The sequence below is a fragment of the Equus caballus genome, chromosome 16, assembly GCF_041296265.1.
Source record: "Equus caballus isolate H_3958 breed thoroughbred chromosome 16, TB-T2T, whole genome shotgun sequence".
NCBI classification, from domain to species: domain Eukaryota; kingdom Metazoa; phylum Chordata; class Mammalia; order Perissodactyla; family Equidae; genus Equus; species Equus caballus.
The window spans coordinates 15,721,568-15,744,131 of NC_091699.1; the positions used below are offsets into that span (position 1 = coordinate 15,721,568).

The 22,564-nt window shown below is 42.5% G+C and overlaps 1 protein-coding gene across 37 annotated transcripts in view; it reads right to left on the bottom strand.

The window, feature by feature from the left end:
• IFT122 (intraflagellar transport 122) overlaps positions 1-22,564 on the bottom strand; it is a 74,626-nt gene that overhangs the window by 43,122 nt on the left and 8,940 nt on the right. For 18 of the 37 annotated variants that reach the window (XR_011426820.1, XR_011426821.1, XR_011426819.1 and 15 more), the window contains exons 3-9: positions 21,749-21,833; positions 17,076-17,154; positions 15,259-15,335; positions 13,011-13,077; positions 11,927-12,073; positions 10,726-10,902; positions 8,672-8,747 (exon numbers count right to left, since the gene is read on the bottom strand). Coding sequence is in view for 30 of the 37 variants with exons in the window: in XM_001491770.7 (XP_001491820.2) it covers positions 8,672-8,747; positions 10,726-10,902; positions 11,927-12,073; positions 13,011-13,077; positions 15,259-15,335; positions 17,076-17,154; positions 21,749-21,833 (708 nt within the window). In the remaining 7 variants the exon portion in view is untranslated. Of the gene's footprint in view, positions 1-8,204; positions 8,378-8,671; positions 8,800-10,725; positions 10,903-11,926; positions 12,074-13,010; positions 13,078-13,779; positions 13,899-15,258; positions 15,336-17,075; positions 17,155-21,748; positions 21,834-22,564 lie in introns of those variants that run through there. The other 19 variants (XR_011426818.1, XR_011426817.1, XM_003363067.5 and 16 more) reach the window with 6 other exon arrangements.

Genomic DNA, 22,564 nt, shown 5'->3' on the forward strand with positions numbered 1-22,564 from the left:
GAGGAGCTGGAACGGGGTAAGAGAGAACTTAATCCTCTCCCCTAAAGACTGCAATCCGTGACCGTGGGAGGCTCTGAGAGGGAAGGAATAGGGGAGAGGACGTTTGTTCGTGGGAACATCAAGGACCCCTGAGGACCCATGCAACCTAGAGGGAAGCCCTCTACTGGGGCGAGAGCTTTCGTAGGGGGGTGACCTTGTCAAGCCAACACCCCAGGAGAGCAAATAGTGAGAGCAGAGTGAGAAAGCCCAGAGTGCATGTAGGAGAAAGTGCTCCTCCTCCAACCTGCCCCGTGCTGGCTCCACTGCCTGGTATCTCAGCTGAAGGCAGAGGGCTCAGAATACGCTGCTCTTGACCCACACCCAGTGGTGATAGGTGGTAACTGCAACCAAATAATAACAGGATGCGTAAGATCCAAGCCACCCCTTCTAGCAATATCAAAAATTATATCAAATCTCCAGACCAGAGAGAAAACAAGTACCTAGAATTCAGTCCTGAGGACACAGAAATATGTAATCTAAATGATAATGAATTTAAAATGGCTATCATCAAAAAACTCAATGAGGTAAAAGAAAATGTAGAGAAACAATTCAACAAGTTCAGAAGCTACTGCACAAAAGAGACTGAAACTATAAAGAAGAATCAATCAGAAATGTTAGAGACGAAAGACACAATGGAAGAGATAAAACAGAATACAGATTCCCTGAAAGCTCGAGTAGACATCATTGAGGAGTGTATCAGCATAATCAAGGATAAACATGTTGAAACGCTCCACACAGACGAGAAGAGAGAATTAAGACTAAAAAGAAATGAAGAAAGTCTCCAAGAAATATCTGACTCAATTAGGAAATGCAACATAAAAATTATAGGTATTCAAGAAGGAGGAGAGAAGGAGAATGGAGCAGAAAGCATGTTCAAAGAAATAATAGCAGAGAACTTCCCAAACCTAGGGAAAAAGAGGGAAATCCATGTGGAAGAAGCTTCCAGATCTCCTACATATGTCAATGTAAAAAGACCGACTGCAAGGCATATAGTAGTAAAACTGGCAAAAATGAACAACAAAGAAAGAATACTAAGGGCAGCAAGGCAGAAGAAAATAACCTAGAAAGGAACCCCTATCAGGCTTTCAGAGGATTTCTCAGCAGAAACCTTACAAGCTAGGAGAGAAAGGAATGACACATTCAAATCTTTTAAAAGACAAAAATTTTCAGCCAAGAATACTCTATCCAGCAAAAATATCCTTCAGATATGATGGAGAAATAAAAACTTTCCCAGACAAACAAAAGGTAAGGGACTTTGTAGCCACAAACTGCCCCCCACACCAAGAAATCCTCAAGAAGGCCCTCATACCTGAAAAAAAAAAAAAGCAGACAAAAGGGTCACAAAGCACGGAGTAAGGAGATAAATAGGTAGACAGAATCAGAATAGGACAGCAAATACTCAAGTATAGCATTAAAGATAAAAGGAAGGAAAACACCAAAAACAAAGGAAATCTTGTCATTTTTAACCATAAACTCACAACACAAGATGGAATAAGATGTGAGAAAAACAACTTAGGAGAGGAGGAGGCAAGGGACTACATTGGTTTAGACTAAGGAAATAAGAGGCCATCAGAAAATGGACTATCTTATACATGAGATTCTGAATACAAAACTCATGGTAACCACTAAACAAAAAAGCAGAACACAGACACAAAGAATAAATAAGGAGAAAACAAATAAACACATCATAAAAAACTACATAATTCAATGGGGTGACCAAAACACACAGGACGAGAAACAAAGGAAATGCAGGAGAACCAGAAAACAAGTGACAAAATGACAGCATCATATATCATATATCAATAATCACCCTAAACGTAAATGGATTGAATTCTCCAATAAAAAGACACAGGGTGGCAAGACGGATTAAAGAACAAGATCCAACACTGTGCTGCCTCCAGGAAACACATCTCAGCTCCAATGACAAACACAGGCTCAGAGTGAAGGGATGGAAGACAATACTCAAAGCTAATGGCAAACAAAAGAAAGCAGGTGTTGCAATACTTACATCAGACAAAGCAGACTTCAAGATAAGACAGGTAAAGAGAGATAAAAAGGGGCAGAATATAATGATCAAAGGGACATTCTATCAAGAAGAAATAACACTTATAAATATCTATGCACCCAACACAGGAGCACCAAAGTTCACAAAGCAACCATTGACAAACCTAAAAGAAGATATTAATAATAACACAATAAGAGGAGGGGACCTCAACACTCCATTCACATCCTTGGATAGATCATCCATACAGAAAATCAACAAGGAAACAGTGGAATTAAATGAAAAGCTAAACCAGTTGGACTTAATAGACATATATACAACACTCCATCCAAAAACAGCAGAATACACATTCTTCTCAAGTGCACACAGGACATTCTCAAGGATAGACCACAGGTTGGGAAACAAGGCAAGCCTCAATAAATTTAAGTGAGTTGAAATAATAACAAGCATCTTTTCTGATCACAATGCTATAAAGCTAGAAATTAATTACAAGAAAAAAGCTGAGAAAGGAACAAAGATGTGGAGACTAAACAACAAACTATTGAACAAGCAATGGATCATTGAATAAATTAAAGGAGAAAACAAAAAATATCTGGAGACAAATGAAAATGATACCATACCATACCAACTCACACAGGATGCAGCAAAAGTCGTATTATGAGGGAAATTCATCACAATACAGGCACACCTTGACAAACAAGAAAAATCCCAAACAAGCAATCTCAAATTACACCTAACTGAATTAGAAGAAGAATAAATAAAGCCCAAAGTCAGCAGAAGGAGAGAAATAATAAAAATCAGAGCAGAAATAAATGCTATTGAAACAAAAAAGGCAGTAGAAAGTATCAATGAAACAAAAAGCTGATTCTTTGAGAAGATAAATAAAACTGACAAGCCCCTAGCCACACTAACAAAGAAAAAAAGAGAGAAAGCTCTTTATTAGAAATGAATAAAATCAGAACTGAAAGCAGAGAAATAACAATGGACACCACAGAGATACAATGGATTATAAGAGAATACTATGAAAAACTATATGCCAACAAAATAGATAATCTAGAGGAAATGGATAAATTCTCAGACTCTTACAACCTCCCAAAGCTGAACCAAGAAGAAACAGATAATCTGAATAGACCAATCACAAGGAAAGAGATTGAAACAGTAGTCAAAAGCATCCCAAAGAATAAAACCCTAGGACCAGATGGCTTTCCTGGGGAATTCTACCAAATTATCAGAGAGGATTTAATACCTATCCTGCTCAAGCTATTCTAAAAAATTAGGGAAGATGGAGCACTTCCTAACACATTCTAGGAGGCCAACATCACTCTGATACCAAAGCCTGACAAGGACAGCACAAAAAAAGGAAAACTACAGGCCAGTATTGCTGATGAACATAGATACAAAAATCCTCAGGAAAATTTTGGCACCCGAACTCAGCAATACATCAAAAGGATCACACATTATGATCAAGTGGGATATATACTAGGGACACAGGGATGGTTCAACATCTGCAAATCAATCAATGTGATACACCACATCAACAAATTGAGGAATAAAAACCACATGATAATTTCAATAGATGCATAGAAAGTATTTGACAAGATCCAACAGCCATCTATGATAAGAACTCTGAACAAAATGGGCATAGAAGGAAATTACCTCAACATAGTAAAGGCCATATATGACAAACTCACAGCCAACATCATACTCAATGGGCAAAAACTGAGCACCATCCCCCTGAAAACAGGAACGAGACAAGAATGCCCTCTATCACCACTCTTATTCAACATAGAACTGGAGGTTTTGGCCAGAGCAATTAGGCAAGAGAAAGGAATAAAAGGAATCTAAACAGGGAGTGAAGAAGTGAAAGTCTTGCTGTTTGCAGATGACATGATCTTATATATAGAAAACCCCAAAGAATCCATCAGAAAACTAATAGAAATAATTAACAATTACAGTAAAGTTGCAGGGTAAAACATCAACTTACAAAAATCAGTTGCTTTTCTATACTTTAATAACGAACTTACAGAAAGAGAACTCAAGAATACAACTCCAGGGGCCGGCATGGTGGCGCAGCAGTTAAGTGCACATGTTCTGCTTCAGCGGCCCGGGGTTGACGGGTGAGGATCCTGGGTGTGGACACGGCACCACTTGGCAAGCCATGCTGTGGTAGTCATCCCACATACAAAGTAGAGGAAGATGGGCACGGATGTTAGCTCAGGGCCAGGCTTCCTCATCAAAAAGAGGAAGACTGGCGGGAGATGTTAGCTCAGGGCTAATCTTCCTCCAAAAAAAAAAAAAAAAAAAAGGAATACAATTCCACTTACAATCACAACTAAAAGAATAAAGTACCTAGGAATGAATTTAACCAAGGAGGTGAAGGACTTATACAACGAAAACTACAAGACATTACTGAAAGAAATTGATAATGACATAAAGAGATGGAAAGAGATTCCATGCACATGGGTTAGAAAAATAAACACAGCTAAAATGTCCATACTACCCAAAGCAATCTGTAGATTCAGTGCAATCCCAATCAGAATCCCAATGACATTCTTCATGGAAATAGAACAAAGTATCCTAAAATTCATATGGGGCAATCAAAGACCCCAAATTGCTAAGGCATTCTTGAGGAAAAAAAAACAAAGCTGGAGGCATCACAATTCCTGACTTCAAAATGTGCTACAAAGCCATAGTGATCAAAACAGCATGGTACTGGTACAAAAACAGGCACACAGATAAGTGGAACAGAACTGAAAGCCCAGAAATAAAACCACACATCTTCAACAAAGGTGCCAAGAACATACAATGGAGAAAAGACAGTCTCTTCAATAAAGGGTGTTGGGAAAACTGGACAGCCACATTCAAAAGAATGAAAATGTACCATTATCTTACACTATACACAAAAACAAACCCAAAATGGATCAAAGACTTGAAGATAAGTCCTGAAACCATAAAACTCCTGGAAGATAACACAGGTAGTACACTCTTTGACATCAAACTTAAAAGGATCTTTTTGAATACCTCATCTTCTCAAACAAGGGAAACAAAAGAAAAAAATAAACAAGCGGGAGTTCATCAGACTGAAGAGCTTCTGCAAGGCAAAAGAAACTAGGATCAAAACAAAGAGACAACCCACCAATTGGGAGAAAATATTTGCAAATTACATATCTGACAAGGGGTTAATCTCCATAATATATAAGGAACTCACACAACTGAACAACAAAAAAACAAACAGCCCGATCAAAAAATGGGCAGAGGAGATGAACAGACATTTTTCCAAACAAGATAGACAGATGGCCAATAAACACATGAAAAGATGTTCAACATCACTAATCACCAGGGAAATGCAAATCAAAACTACACTAAGATACCACTTTACACCTGTTAAACTGGCTATAATCATTAAACTAAAAACAACAAGTGTTGGAGAGGATGTGGAGAAAAGGGAATCCTCATACACTGCTGGTGGGAATGCAAACTGGTGCAGCCACTATGGAAAACAGTATGGAGATTCCTCAAAAAACTAAAAATAGAAGTACCATGTGACCCAACTATCCCATTACTGGGTATCTACCCAAACAACTTGAAATCAACAATCCAAAGTAACATATGCACCCCTATGTTCGTTGCAGCACTGTTTACAATAGCCAAGACATGGAAACTATCCAAGTGCCCACTGATCGATGATTGGATAAAGAAGAGGTAGTATATATATTTACAATGAAATACTACTCAGCCATAAAAAAAGACAAATTCATCCCATTTGCAATAACATGGAAGGACCTAGAGGGAATTATGCTAAGCGAAATAAGCCAGACTGAGAAAGACAAACACCAGATGATTTCACTCATATGTGCCATATGAACAAACACATGGACAAAGAAAACCGTTCACTGTTTACCAGGGGAAGGGGGGTGGGGTTGGGCACAGGGGTGAAGGGGAGCACCTATGTGGTGACAGACAAGAAATAATGTACAACTGAAATTTCACAATGATGTAAACTATTATGAACTCAATAATGAAAAAAAAAGATTAAAAGAATGAACAGGGCCTCATGACCTGGAGAACAATATCAAAAGGTCTAATTTGTAATTTGAGTCCCAGAAGGAAAAGAGAGAAAGATATTTGAAGAAATAATAACCAAAATTTTTCCACATTTGGTGAAAGAATAAATACATAAATGTATAGACTCAAGAAGCTCAGGGACCACCCCCCAAAGCCAGAAAATATAATGAATCTCTTTAACATTCCAATATTGCTTAGGTGCTTAATAAAAATTTCTTTTATCTTCAATTTAAAATCAGAAGTATAAAAGTGATTACTCAACTACAACTTTTAAATGGCCGTCATAAGACAAGTCTGACAGATATTCTAATATGGATTCTAGGACCAGTCTGCCTGGGTTTCAAATGAGGCTTGGCCACTAGTAAACTGTGTGGCTTTCAGCAGTTACTAAACCTCTCTGTGCCTCAATTTTCTCACATGTAAAGTGGTGATAATATTACCTACCTCATAGAGTTGTTATAAGGATTAACAGAGTTAACCTTGTGAAGAGTTTATATAGTACCTGAAACTCAATAAATGTTAGCTATTATTATTCAGCCAGATCTCCTTAAACATTACAAACACTTAAAATGCCAAAAATACACAAATTATACCTAAGCCTAACAAAAAACTATAGGTTTGATTTACTTCATCATCCTATATTTAATTCTAAATCTTCCCAGATTTAAAAGACACTTACCCACTAAAGCAACATTATTACTGCCGTGTACAAGTTATCTCAGCAGAGTGAGGTTGCTTACCATTCAAAAACTCTGAGCCACAAAATGAGCTGTGGGGCCACACACAAGCAAGAGAGTTCCCATGGCCCTGACCACATGTTGAGCAATTTTTTATCGTCACTATACAAGCAAGACTTCATTCTCTCCCTGTGTATTGTGGTTATTTGTTCCCAGGAATTTCTAATACCCACACCCAGTGCCTGGTACATAGTAGAGTAGATGTGCCAATAAATATTTCTTGATCAATGATGTATACACATTAAATAGATGAATAGGTAGGGCCAGGGCTAGATGCAAGATAATTAAAATGAGAGTTTGGGGAAATCAGCCATGGGAAACTGAGAAAATACTTCACTATCCACTACCTTTATCTTTTCTTTACTCATCTACAAAAGAAATGACCAATGGTAAGATGAGGTAGAAGAAATGATCCCAAAGGTAGGCTACACATACCTGAAACTCCTCCCTTCCAGCATAACATGTTTTGAGGAATAAAGATGCTTTAAATAAAAGGCTCCATTGAGAAGGCTATATTTCTCACCCGCTTGGCTGTGGTACGTAAGCTATCCCCACCAGCTTTGCTCTAATCCTCGGCATCTCCTGCCTACTAACAGGTTTTCCTACCACCAGGCTCTCTCTATTTTAATCCACCTCCATAGACACAAGGAATTCTTCTGAAACAGCAATATGACCAACTTACTCTGTACCTAAATCTATGGCTCCTGAGTACTTATAGTATGTGATGTTCAAACTCTGTATTCACATTATTCAGGTCCTTTATGATCATGTCCCCATGTTCCTTTCTAGTTCCATCTTCTGTCCACAAGTCTTAGGATCCAGTCACCCTGAACAACTCACTGCTCCCTGAGGTGTCACACATCTTCGTTTGTCCCTGCCTTTGCAGATGCTATCTCCTCTGCCTGAAATACCACTCCCAAAGTCCTCTGCCTAGCAAACTCCTGCTTATCTTGCTCAAAGATCACCTCTACAAAATCTCCCATCTCCACCAAGCAGCGACATCATCCTCTTTTGTGCTCCTATAGCTATCTGTACAGCTCTCTATCATGCCATGTATCATGCTGCACTGGGACCGTTGGCTATAAAGGGTGTCCCCACCAGCCTGTGAATTCTCACAGAGCAAAGGCATTAACTTAGCTCTGTGTCAGCAGTTCCTAACACAGGTGAAAGGCCGGCCTAAGTGGGTGCTCATAAATGTTTGTGGGATAAATAAAGCAAATACAGGAAGGTAGGGTCGTGACTAAGACCAAGGCTTTACAGTCAGACCAAGCTGGGTTTCAATCGCAGGTGCCACCATTTACTAGCAGTGTGGGGCCTTGGGCATAATATTTACTTCACTGCTCTGAGTCTCACCTACTCACTTTTAAAGTTTTTTTCTTTTTTCCTTTTTCTCGCCAAAGCCCCCCAGTACATAGTTGTATATTCTTCGTTGTGAGTCCTTCTAGTTGTGGCATGTGGGACGCTGCCTCAGCGTGGTTTGATGAGCAGTGCCATGTCCGCATCCAGGATTCAAACCAACGAAACACTGGGCCGCCTGCAGCAGAGCACGTGAACTTAACCACTCGGCCACGGGGCCAGCCCCACCTACTCACTTTTAAAAAGTTGATAATCAAAGTACCTACTTCAGAGGGTTTTGTGAGAACTAAATGAGATGAAGTATGCACACAGCGCTGAGTACAGTACTTGGTATCACAGTAAATGCTCAACAGACAGGCGCTAACAACAATAGTGCATAATTACTAATAATACAATCTCCAAAACTGAAAATAGACTATCACAGGCATGACCACAACTCGATCTCCCACTGGGTTTGTACAAAGTTACATACCTGTTTTCCACTCAGTTGGTAGAAAGAAAGTTTCTGTCCCCAGTCAGCTACAGCCAGGATATCATTATGTTCCTCTCTAATCAACAGAAGACAAAAGAGGTTATGGGGGGTCATGGCCTGCTGATAAGTGTAGCCAAAAGGGTTTAACAACAGGAAAAAGAACACCCTGGCCAGGCTGTCAGATTGCCAAATGTTGTATAGCAGTACTGAGGCCAAAAGTTGTAACGTGGGCCAACCTATCAATCAGTCCAACGGCATGAGGTGAGATGAGGTTTGGCCCTCCTGGGATCTGTTATTTCACTAAATGCCCTACCAGGAGCTAGTGGTGCTGGGATGCTGCCACAGTGAAGAGGCTAACCCCTCATTTCAAAGCTTCCTGGGAGCAATACTAAGAAAGAGCAAGGTTGCAGATCCAAGAGTGTTTTTCTCTTATGTACCATAAAATGTGAGGAGATGGTGGAGAAACATGTCTTTTGCAGTGGGAAGGCATGGACTGTCTGATCTTTTTAAGGGACAGAGGGAAACCTTGCTTGCTCTTCCTGAAGAGGGTAAATTACACCTAAAGCTAGGTTCTCTCACAGTTAGGGTTCTTGCACAGGTGAAATGCTTTCTGACTGTATCTAATAAAAAAGAATAGAGGGCTCTCTGAAGACCAACAACTATCTTTGAAACTGAGTACCTATCACTATCAGAGTGTTGGGACCAGGGCTGTAGGACCAGCACACAGCTGAGGCCGGGGATCAGGCTACTTGAGAATCTAGTTCAAGAGAGAGACGTTCCCAGCCTTTGGGACCTGGTTTCAATCCACCTAATGTTGCCTCCTCTTCGTTGATTAATTCCAGCTTTTTGAGCTCAGGGCCTTGTGGTCATCTGGCAGTACCAACAGATATGCAGGCAAGGCATGGTACAGCCTCATCTGTAAAACCCAGCCAAGAGTGGCAAAGTGGCAAAGATCACAGGCACTAATTCATAATGAATGGAAAAAAGATGAAGATGGACAGGGATGTCAACAGAAACGGATCTGCAGGAGAACTTGTGTGACTGGCACTGAAGTCGAGACCCAACGCAGGAGCCCAGGCTGCAGTTAGCCCTCTTGGGGAGGCCACATATGGCTCTGTGCTGGGTTCAGCCCCCATGAGCTGAACTGATGGTTTTCAAACTCTTTTTTCCCCTTTTCTTCCCTGGCAGTGGGACTCTTAACCAAAACAAAAACCCAGGTCAAGCAACAAAAGGGGCTACTCTGGTTGAAGCACAGATGGGGACTGAAGCCCACCCTTTTCTCCTTTTCTTTCCCCCACCTCCCACCTCTTTCTTACAAGGAACCCCAGGTACCACAGAACACAGTTCAGAAAGTCCCATGCTAGATCACTTTTGCCCAACCTGAATATGGTGGTTACTCCAGCTTTCTCCATTCCAGCCTGCCAGTGTTTTCCCTACAGGGAATCTCCATTGGACAGCAGAAGGCGTGGACAGCCAGGATTCGGGTGTGAGGATTGTGGGCAAGGGCTTCCTCTCTGATATGTGTCCCAGCAAATGCACGGTAAGGTACAGTGTGGGAACAGACTAAGAAAGGCGTCCCATAATAGAGAAAGTGTTCAATGAATTATGGTGCATCCACGCAAGGGCATACTATGCAGGCCTTAAAAATCATTTTTTTCAAAGTATCCCTAATGTTACTAGAAAGAGTTCATTCTACGATGTTAAGTGGAAAGAAAGAAAGTAGGATATGATTTAGTTAATTATATGAACCCCCTAAAAGACTGTGGAGAAATAAGTTAAAATGCTAATACTAGTTTCCTCAGAGGATGAAATTTTACAGAAAAATTGGACTTTCTCCTTTAGACTTTTTAGTCTTTCCTAAAGTTTCTCAAAGAATAACTGTATAACCCCCACACAAGTTTTAAGGGTGTATTCCCCCCTGTTACAGGGGCTTTTATCAACAACGCCCCCAACCCCTCTTAGAAAGGAGCTTCAGAGCAGTGTCTGCCCTGGCAAGTCAATGCCGAGGCCTGGACCCTTCCAAAGTGGGTGCTCGCTCCTCAGGACACACTCACGAGTTGTCGTCCCTGGAACTGTCGTCTTCTTCCTCTGGCTCTTCCTCCTCTGCCTCACTACCCTGACTACTGTACACTGCTGACTTCAGAGAAGAAGGGATTTCCTGAAAATATCTGTTGACAATGACTTCCTCAGCATCCTCGTTCTCTCTGTTCATCCAGAAACTCTCCCATCGGCTGTAGACAGTAAGTGGTTGTTCACAATCACGTTGCCTAGAACTACACTAAAGCTATAATTTCAAAACCTGTCAAGGAGCCCCTGAACGCTGCCCGGAAGAAGAGAGCAACCAGGTACCTGGGCATCCTGCTTCTCATGAATTAAAAATGGTATCATGAAGCCACAAAGTCATCTGTGGCCACAAAATCAAACAGCAGGAACTCTGGGGTAGGCTAATGGCCTTTGAAGGCATCAGACATGCATGGTATAGCCCTGGGCTGGACAAAATTAGTCAGGAAGAAGCATAATAATCTGGTATCAGAAAGGCAATGGAATTAAACAACCTTCTAAATCAAAGAGGCACCACCTGTAAAACGACACTGGGCTGGTACACAATTAAGTCCTTTGATTTATCTTGAGAGGACTCTGAGGGGGGTACTAGTCGTTTAATAATATTATAGGATTACATAAGAAGCATCTAAAGCTGTTAGTCCACCCTCAAAGTCACATGGGCATAGGAAGGAAACTGTGTGTACGGTTTGAGAAGAAGATGCCAATTGTTTGTGGAACTATAGGCTTTAGGGACATTTGTATACTTAATTTTGACTTTTTTGGCAAGGGCAGCAAAAAAGACTCATGAAAAAGCTACTTCTTATTGAGTGGGCACATGTTCTGCCCAGACTTGGAGGGAAGAACTGAAAAACAGAAAAAAGCAAAATAAAGCCACAGCAAAGAGGTAAGCTATTAATTCATAAAGAAATGGCCTTCCTGTGTCACATGCACGCGCACACGTGCACACACACACACTTAAGAGTGGCCCAGATAGCTCATCTGCTTAGCTAAATCTCTCAGATTCATTCCAACACTCAAGCTATGCTCTTAAAAATTTCCGTTCAAATGGAACAGGTTCCACAACAGATCAGTCAAATGGGGTAAAAAGGCTTTGAATGCACGGAGACCTCAGGAAGAGAGAAGGAACTCAGCCTGCTGAGAAAGCCCTTCTTCATAATAGTATTTGCCCTAGAAGGAGAGCTATCAGATCACCTGGAAGGGTTCCAGCAGATGGACCATATGGGGGAGAGGGAGCCCCCTGGCCGCTCAATCTTCACTTTCTCCTCGCCATTTTTGTTCCGTATGCTGATGATCCCATTGAACATCCCCAGAGCCAGGTACTGTCCATCATTTGTCCAGCTGTTCATGCAACCAACAAACGGCATGGAGAGAAGGAAAAGAACACACAGAAGGTAAAACCAGTGACAATGATGCCTTGAATGAAACATAGTGTGATGAGGCAGCAACAGCTGGGATCATCCTGGTCTTGATGTAAAAGTCAGAGGACCAAACTTAAAATCCCATTTACTTCTGGAATCAACAGTGAGATGTGAAGGTAGCAGCACCTTTTTCTGAGCTCCCACAGCTCTCTGTACATCCCTCCACAAAAGCCCTTAGCTTGTGCCTGCATTGCTGGGCAAACCTCCATTTCCACTCAACATTTCAACCTCCTCCCACTTGAAGAGGGCCTAAGAACAGAATCTGTGTCTTGGTATATTCCCAGCCTCTAGAACAGGTGCTTAACAGATGCTGAATGAAAGAAGGGCTACACTCAGAAGCTGCACAGCCAGAACAGCTACCATTTATAGAGTGCCTACTATATGCCAGGCACTGTGCTGCTTGCTTTATACTCCTTAGTGTGCATTTCACAACAACCCTATCAACTCAGTATTTTTATCCCCGTCTGTCAGATGAAGAACCTCCTAAGGTCACAGAGCGTGCCAGTGACCAAAACTGGATTTGAATCTAGGTCTAGCATCAAAGCCTGCGCTTTCTTTAGTGCACATGCTGCCTGGACAAGGACAGCCTCCACTGAGTACAGCTTCAGGCTGAGGAGGGTTGTTGCTAGAAAATTGCACAAAAGGCAACCTATAGTTCTCTTTTGCTTGATAATCAAAGGCACAGGTCCTTCCCATCAAGGAGACCATAAAAGAAGAAAAGAGGAAATACAGGGACCCACACCAACTAGGTAATACAAGACCTTCTCTACTGTGTGAAGGTGAACTAACTGGCTTCTGAGAGTCTGTTTGGAAGAGGAGGGAACACAAAGCCCACCTTCAGAGCTGCCTTAACTCACCTGCAGCAGGTAATCTTGCTGCTGGATTTGTGCTTGGAGACAGACTTCTGTTCAGGAGACCACAAGCCTTCAATGCAAAATAACATAAAAGAAAATAGATTGGTTGGACTATTACTCAGCAATAAAAAGGAACAAACTGTTGATACATACAACACCACAGATGGATCTCCAGGGCTTTATGCTGAGTGAAAAAAGCCAGTCTCAAAAGTTCATATATGGTATGATTCCATTTTATAACATTCTCAAAATGACAAAATTACACAGAGATGGAAAAGAGAGTAATGGTTACCAGGTACCAAGGGTTAGGGATAATAGGAGGTTGGGGGAGATGACGATAAAGGAGGATCTTTGCGGTGACGGTTATCTACACAGGTGATGAAATGACAGAACTATCTACACACACTGCCATGCCCCATTTCCTGGTTTTGATATTGTACAACAGTTATATAAGATGTATCCATGGCGGAAACTGGATGAAGGGTACAGAGACCTCTCTACAGTCTTTCCAACTTACTGTGAATCTATAATTATTTTGAAAGAAAAAGAAAAAAAAGGAAGATAGATTGGTAAATTTCTAGCCAAATTTTCAGGGGTTTCACTCAAAGAAATGACAACTTCACTGTTCATAAATATTACATTGCAACCAGAGTATAACTTAATATTTAAAGTAAAGAATGACGCTTTCTGAAAATCCAGTCTCCTCTCCCGGGCCTCACCCACAGGACATGACCCTATCTGGGCTGTGCCTCGTCCATGGCACACTGGTTACCTTTGGCTTGCTCCCTCCTGCCCTTAGATGCTCTGGCTCAGTGCCCACAACAGGTGTATGTTCAGACAACATAAGCAAAGTCTACTCTTTGCCTGGGCCGTGAAGCATGATCAAGAAGGTAAATCTAGGGCAAAAATATATTTACATAGCAAGGTGCAACATCAAACAAACTTTGTTTCCCCTCTTGCCTGGTCCAGAATGCCTCCTCCAAACATTTCAACCTGTGTACATATCATCTATCTTCCACTAAGCCTGCCAAGAGCCTCCAGATGGAGGAAAACTGCCCTTCCTGGGTCTCCCTCAGCAGTGCTCACCAGAGCACTTGCCATGCAATTGCACGGCCGAGTCCAAGCCCTGGTTCCACCACTTACCGGGCTGGGTGACCTCAGGTGAGTCACTGAACTGCTCTAAGGCCGTTCTCTTTCATCAGTGGAATGGGAATGAGAATAACACCTGACCTCAGGGGTTGTCCTAGAGCTCAAATAGGAATTCATTTTTAACCCTTAGCACAGTGCAAACATTCAACAAATATTATTATTACTTAATATTATATTTTTCCAAATCCTACCTCCCCACCTGCCCCTGACCAGAAGCTCTTTGAGGGCAGGAATCCTATTTTGTTTTTTTAATTCCAAAAGTATGCACACAGACAGTGCCTCACATGGAGAAAATGCTAAATTGTTTAATAAATGACAGTCACTTCCCCTTTTATTTATACAATGTGCTTTCAATTACATTCTCTCTTTTGAATCTCAGAACTCTACCAGTGAGATAGACAAGTGGGAACGTGTTCATCTTAGATAAGGGAAGTGAAACACTCAGAGGAATTAGGTCTCTCACGCCTCGATAACAGCTGTTCTGTCGTACCCACTATCTCTTAGCAAGGAAGACACAACTGCTGAGCTGGAAGCCAGACTCCACCTTGCATAGAGATAACCCATAAGCTCTGTCCACTTTCCCTCCCTGCCTCAACAGACCTTTCACTGGCCTCTCTTCTGTGCCAGTGCCATATGAGTGCCACGTGTGGGGCGAGGGAGAACTCCTCAGGGCTTGAGCCCCTCAGGGAGGACAGCTACAGCCACCAAACAAGTTAATGGTGACACACGGCACAAGAAGCACAGTTCACACGTACACGAATGCTGGGAGACACGGAGGTGAGGACAACTGAACTGCCCCTGCCAGGGTGAGGCGGAGAAGGCTTCCCAGAGGCGGCAACACCAAATTATGCCTCTGCTCTCCCATTTCCCTTCCTTGGGGCCCTTCTTGCTGTCTCCCAGATTCCGTACCAGACTCAAAGTCACTACTCACTCTCTGGGTTCCACACAGTTCAAAGAACACCTGTCAGCCTCCCCTCAGCAGTGAAGGGAGAGAAGTGGCATTAACTCTCAGGAGGAAACGGTCACATTCTGGATGCATTTCAGCATTTTTTGCCTAGATTTTCAGTTATTTCAGAACAAGACATCAGGAATCAGAACCTACCAAAGTCATTGGAGGAACAAGATGCCAGCTGATGGGTAACAGGGTTGTAGGAGACACACTGGATAGAATCATTGTGCCTGGGAAGTAAACAAGTGTAGATTACCATGTAGCAAACCACAAACGTTTCAGTGGCTACAACTGAAGATTTTGATGATGAACCCATAGCCTCTCTGACTACACACCACAAGCTTGTATGCAAGTGACCAACAAAAAGCACAGGGATGAATTCTCCCCCCCGGATGGCCCCTCCCTCACCCTTTTCATCTCTTAAACATTACCCACCCATCACCCTGGCCTAGCGTAAACGCCACCTCTTCCAGGACTAGCGTGCTGGACATCTCTGGTTTGTGAGCTGATAAAGACAATGATGTAAAGCACCTAGCCTAGCACCAGGTGCAAAGGAGGCGCTTTATTAAGGGCTATTACTCTTAATGCTTTGTGGAGACCTGGAAATCCAAGATGGAGGTGCAATGAAGATATGACAGGCTAAGATCTGGAAACATGGCAAATCCGGAGACAACAATGAAAGCTGAGTGAGTCACGTGCCACACATGGCATCTCAGCCTCAGTTTTATGCCTTCACTTCTGGGTAACACTTTAGTTACAACCTCATTCATTCATTCTTTCAAAAGTTGTTTGTTGATTTGTACACCCATGTTCAAAGCGGCATTATTCAAAATAGCCAAGAGGTAGAAGCCACCTAAATGTCCATCAACGACAGATGAATGGATATACAAAATGTGGTCTATACATACACTAGAATATTATTAAAAATTCTTAAAAAGTAAGGAAATTCTAACACATGCTACAACATGGATGAACCTTGAGGATATTATGCTAAGTGAAATAAACCAGTCACAAAAGGACAAATATTGTATGATTCCACTTACATAAGATGCCTAGAGTAGTCAGATTCATAAAGACAGAAAGTAGAATGGAGGTTGCCAACGGCTGGGGGCAGGGAATGGGAGTTGTTGCTTAATGGGTATGCAGTCTCAGTTTTACAAGATGAAAAGAGTTCTGGAGATTGGTTTCACAAAAACATGAAAGCACTTGCTACTGAACCATACATTTAAAAATGGTTATGATGGTTATAACTTTTATGTTATGTGTGTTTTACTGCAAGTAAGAAGAAAAAAGCAAAAAAATCATTTGTTGAGTACCTACTATAGGCCAGGCACTGTACTAGACAGCAGGGACACAAGGGTGAGCAAAAACAGATGCAGTGCCTGTCCTCATGGAGCTTACAGGCTGACGGGAGATATCAATCACCAGAATAAATGCAAAACTACAACTGTGAGAAATGCCATGAAGGAAACTCGGCCGAGTCCAGAGGGGCAGAAAAGTCTTTGCAGAAGCAGCAGCATCTGAGCCTGAGATCTGCAGAGTGAGAAGGGGTTAACTAGGTGGAGGAACAGGAGGGACGTGAGCAGAGCCCCTGCAGTGAGAGGAAGCCCAGAGCACACCGACCAAGTTTCTGGCTGTCGACACTGGGTGGTCATGAAGCCATTCCCTGATATGGGGACACTGGAGGAAGACAGGTTGGGGTAGGGGGGAATGTGGGATGTCAGATTAACGAAACTGAGCTATAGGAAAACACCTGGCCCAGGGCTGGCCAAGCTAGTAGTGCTCAAGAAATGTTCATTCACTTACCCTTACCCAACCTTCTCAACCCACCAGACTCCCACAACTGCACTTCAACTTCGACTGCAGAGAAAAACGCTCTTCCTCGTGTCTTTCATAAAGGGCTTTTGCTACAGTCACTCAATAAGAGAAGAGTCAAACTAATAGCACCATGCACCTCACTGGTTACTCACGTGTACTTCAGAATGCCTTCCAATTTTGACGTCCAGATAATAACGCTTTTGTCAGCTGATCCAGAAGCAAAGCGCTTGCCTAAAAGTGTTTTTAAAAAGAAAATTCTCACATTTATTTTAAAGACTTTTTTTTTTCCTTTTTCTCCCCAAAGCTCCCTGGTACATAGTTGTATATTTTTAGCTGTGGGTCCTTCTAGTTGTGGCACGTGGGACGCCGCCTCAGCATGGCCTGACGAGCAGTGCCATGTGCGCGCCCAGGATCCAAACCAGCCAAACCCTGGGCCGCTGAAGCAGAGCGCGTGACCTTAACCGCTCGGCCACGGGGCCAGCCTCTCACGTTTATTTTAAAACGGCATTTCCCAGAGAGTATTTCTTAGAAAACGAGCTCTTTAAGCTACCTAACAAGTGTCAGCTGCTTCTCTACCGCCTCTTATCAGTACCAGGTGGCAGTACTTTGGAGTAAGGAAGTTCGGGTTCAAACCCTGCTTTGTCCAGCACCGAGTAAACAAAGATGGCTTGAGGACCTACCATATGCTAGCTATCATGTTCTGTGCTAGGGATTGAGTAGTGATTAAAACACACATGATTCCTGCCTTCATAGAGTTTAGCATAGTGGGAAAAGTACTAATCCAATACAAACACACTGTGGTAAGAAAAGAATGGGGTCCTATGAAAAAGAATAACTGGGGGACCTAATTTAGATTAGGCAAGACTTCTCTGAGGATAAGATCCTTCAGCCGAGACCTAAAGGAGGAGCAAAGCTTAGCCAGGTGCAAAGAGAGGAGAACGATCCATCCACATGGCTAGAATAGATGTGCAAAGGCCCTGAGGCAGGAAAAGCCTGGCATGTTTGAGGGGCTGAGAGGCAGCCAGCATGGAACACCAAGGGCAAGGGGTGAGGGGGTGAGAGAGGGATCTCTAGGTGCTTCAGGGCCACAGGTGAGATCTTGCTCTTTATCCCAAAGAAAGGCTTTAAGCAAAAGAGTGACAGATGAGATTTTCATTTTTATACTACTTGGGCTTTATGAAAGAAGGGACTGGAGAAAGGCAACATATAACAAACAATTACTTATTAATTACATTGTAATTAATATTTTTTACAAATTTGCAGGTGCTTAGAAGTGGAGCAGGGTATCATGGCAGCAAACAACAGGGAGCCTTTACCTATTCTGTTAAGAGATGACAATTAAGAGCTAAGTACGAACCAGATTTTGTACACCTTGTTAAGGATTTTTAGACTTTATTCTTAGGGTAAGTCACTGTTCTCTGAGTCTCAGTGTCTTCATCTGAACCATAATAACACCTTCCTCAGAGGCTCTTTGTGGAGGTCAACTAAGATTATATCTGTAAAGCACCTTTCACAGTGGCTGAGATAGTAGGTATTAGGGTGATCCATACGACATTGCTGCAAATACTAAATAAACGGAAGCTGCCTGTATTTATTACTATTTCTGTCACTCCTCCCTCATACTGGCAGGCAGATGGTGATGAAGAGTGTGCGCTCCGGGCCCACGTTTGGGTTGGACTTCCCAGTGATGTCACTTACCAGTTGCAGGACCCGGAACAAGCTACTGGACATCTCTATGCTTTTATTTCCTCATTTGAAAAATGGATGCAACAATACTATTTACCTCATAGTTGTGAAGATTAAATGAGATTAAAATGCTAAGACAGTGCCTGGAATGGAACAAATACTAAAAAAAAAAATAGCTATTATTATTGTTATTTCTTCACACTGGCTTGTATTGTTTTCCTTGAACAAAAAGACTAGTTCTTACACACCTGTGTATCATGGTTGCTCATTAAATAGTTATTAAACTTAAGGGAGAAATCAGAAACAAGCAGACTTAAAGAGCAAAGCTGCAATTCAGTGTATCTCCATTCCCAGATCCAAGGGGAAAAGACCAGTTTAGAGGAACCAGAAGCCTTCTTAATCGTCACGTAAGTGTCGTGAGGAGGCAGAATGAGAGACCAGGAAGAATGAGGGCTCTGCAGTCGGGAGACCTCAGTCAGGCCCAGCTCTGCCACCATCACCTGCAGTTGCTCCAAGCCCGTTTTCTCATCTGTGAGAAGAGCCAAGAATCCCTTCCCTGCCTGCCTCAGAGGGCTACTGGGAGGATCAGATGAGATGATGTGTGTGACAGGACTCTGCCAAGTGCTAACAAATGCCACCGATGGCAGGGCACACTCTGACATCCTCAAGGGCATTAAAGATGTTGCAGGCCAAAGAGCCCCTAGACCTATGAACTCCAGAGGCCCCCCAGGTCTCCCCACAGTATTATTCTGAACTTGAACTCAAACACGCATATAAAAAACCTGACTACTGTGGCACACTCGGCCACAGGGCAAGAAATTGGTGTTGTCTTTACCACTAACTTGCTGCACGACCATAGCAAGTCACTTGATTTCTCTAGGCCTTTATGTGGGGCTAAAATGAAAAGATTGGGCTAGATCAGACTAAAACCGTATGCACGAAATTGTGTGTATCCTTGAAGTATGTGCATTTTTCTAGAAAGGTGTCTATAGCTTACATCGGATTCTCAAAAGATGTCTGCCACCCAAAAGAAGTTAAAAACCTGGAGCCTGATGATCTCCAAGGTTCGTTTAAGTACTATAACACTCTGATTCTATGACTTCTTGGCAGAGGGCACAGAATCTTATCTCTAACTCCATATCCACTTGAGGAAACCGAGACTCAGAGAGATTCAATAACCACCTCAAACTCACAGAGCTTTTGGGGTTGGAACTTGAAGCCGTCTCATTTCGAAGCCCATGTTCTTCCCACTAATCCCATGCATGGGTAGCACAGATTTCTTTTTAACTCTCAATATCAATTTCATGCACCCATTCTCTGACTACCACCTCTCCTCTTCCTCACCCACCTGGTGCCATAACTCCAATAATCCTTCAACCCCACCAGAACCTACCACCTCTCCTCTGCCCCTCACCCCTTGTGGTCCTCTCACCCCTCATTACTCAGCCAACAGTTCAAGGTCAATGTATATAATCACTCCTTTGCATACATCCTCTGCTCCCTTGCCCTCTTACTTCATCTTCAAAGGTGCTTGCAAACCCACCCCTCTGGTTAAATCCAACTCTCTACCTCCTTTGCTCCTGTATCTATGCAGCTAAAAGCGGTGGAGAAAAAGACATAATCACACCACTGATCTCACTTTCAATTAATCATCACCAGCTTCAAGTGGGCCCTTCATATCACTAGAGACCTCACTATACCTCTGAGGTCCATTCACTTAGCTGCTTTACTAGGCAATGATTTTACATTGTTTCCTTTCTCCTCAACTCTCTGACACCCCTTCTCCATCCTCACTCTCAGTTGATGTTGCTTCCTATTTCACTGAAAGAATGGAAGAAAATTTCCATTGGACTCCTACTATCAAATGCCCCCTACTGCCAGCACCTGCAGGGACATCCTCTACTTTCCCACCATGTCCCATTTATGCCCTAAATCTCATCTCCTTTTGCCCATTCAACGACTCTGTTCTGGCAATTCCGTCCCCTCTCTCCTACAGTGTCAACTTCTCTCAAGTTCCACATGTCCAAGACGGAACTCCTGATGTTCCACGTTAAGTTTCTCTATCCGTGACCTTCCCCATCTCAGTGGAGGGCAACTCCATCCTTTCAGTCGCTCAGGTCAGAAACTTGGAGTCACCCCTGACTCCTTTCTTCACACCTCACATCCAATTTGTCAGGCAATCCCATCGGCTCTACCTTCAAACTATATCTAGAATCTCACCACCTCCACCACTTCCTCTGCTCCCACAGAGGTCTGAGCCACCATCACCAGTGTTATAAAACCTATCTAGATGATGCCTCCTCACTCATCTCCTTGCCCCAATCCTCACCTCTTGTAGGCTGTTTCCAAAACAGCAGCTAGAGGGATCCTTTTAAAATATAAATCAGATCAGATCTCTCCTCTGTTCAGAACTCTTTAGTTCCCCATTTTCACTGAGAATCAAGGCCAAAGTCCTTAACAGCGAACATCCTTACAATAGCCAACATGATCTGGCCACCCACACCTGTTACCTCTCTACTCTCATCCCTACTGCTCCCCTGATTCTCTCTGCCCAGTCCCTGGAAGGCACCCTCCCACTTGAGGGTCTGTGCAATGGCTCTTCCCTCTGCGAGAAGCTCTCATCCACCAGATGCCCACTGCCAGGATCTCACGCCTCCCTACCTACAAATCTTTGCTCACCTGTCCCCTTTGCTCACCTGTCAATAACACCCCCACTACCCTATTCAATACTATACCCAATCCCCTGCCCAATCCAGCTCTCTTAATCCCCCTTATTTTACCCTACCTTTTCTTCTTCCTTAACACTTACCTTCCAGCATACTGCTTAATTTACTAATTTACTATGTTTAGTCTATGTTTTCCCTCATACTGTCCCCCACCCCCCCACAGATATAAGCCCCATATGGGCAGGGATCTTTGTCTGTTTTGTTCTCTGAAGGATCTCAAGCAGCTGGAACAGTGCCTGGCACATAGATGGCCCTCAATAAATACTTGTTGAATTGAAGTCTAAGAGACTTAACTATCTTCTGAAACTGCAAGTTGTACTTTGGCTTACTAAAAATAATTAAGGAATGACTAAGGAGAAAATGAGCAGCTATAAGGCCATTACAGAGCCTGTAAACACAGAGCGGCCTCTTACCATCCTTCGCGTATGCCACACAGTAAACAGTATCTTTGTGTCCCTTTAAGGGCTGAAGTAAGGTGCCATCAGAAGTGTCATAAACCTGTCAAAAAGGGGGACACAAGTAGATTATCCACATGGCATCCATTAGTCAGAATTCTTGCAGGTTGCTGCTGCTATTTTTGTTTTTATAAAAAAAAAAATGTCAATGTTCTAAATTTGCATCAAGTAAAAACTGCACTGAGAGAGAGGTAAAAACCAGACAGAATGTGACTTAAAGTTGGGAAACCCAAGAATGAGAAGTCTTGACTCTGTGCATTACAGCCAGGAACATGCTATTGATCCTCCAGGAGCAAAAGTTCACTCTGTGGAACTTCTCTACAAAGTTCACACATCTTGCATGAATTTGAATATATGAACAATCAAGCTAGGCCCTCCCAAACAAAGCTAGCATATACAAAGAGCCAGCTACAACATGATTAAATTTTAGTGCTAGCCCTGCCCCTAATATCAACATCATAGAGAGATGTTTTGTATTTGCTACCAAGAGTTTGAAAGTCACAGACCTGAACTCGGGGTTTGCAAATCAGAGGGAGTGTTATAAAACCCAACTGTAACATGGATTTAGGATATTTTACAGCTGTGTAACATCTATAAATATGTGGAGATTTGAAAAACATGCCATCTGAGAAATCAAGGCCAAACCCTCCAGAAATCATTAGTGTTGCAGAAGATAAGCTATGAAAAAAAACTAAAAGGATTTGGATTGTTTACCCTGGAGAGAAGTCTGCAGAACAATTTAATCATGGTTTTAGGATTGAGTAGTTACAATAC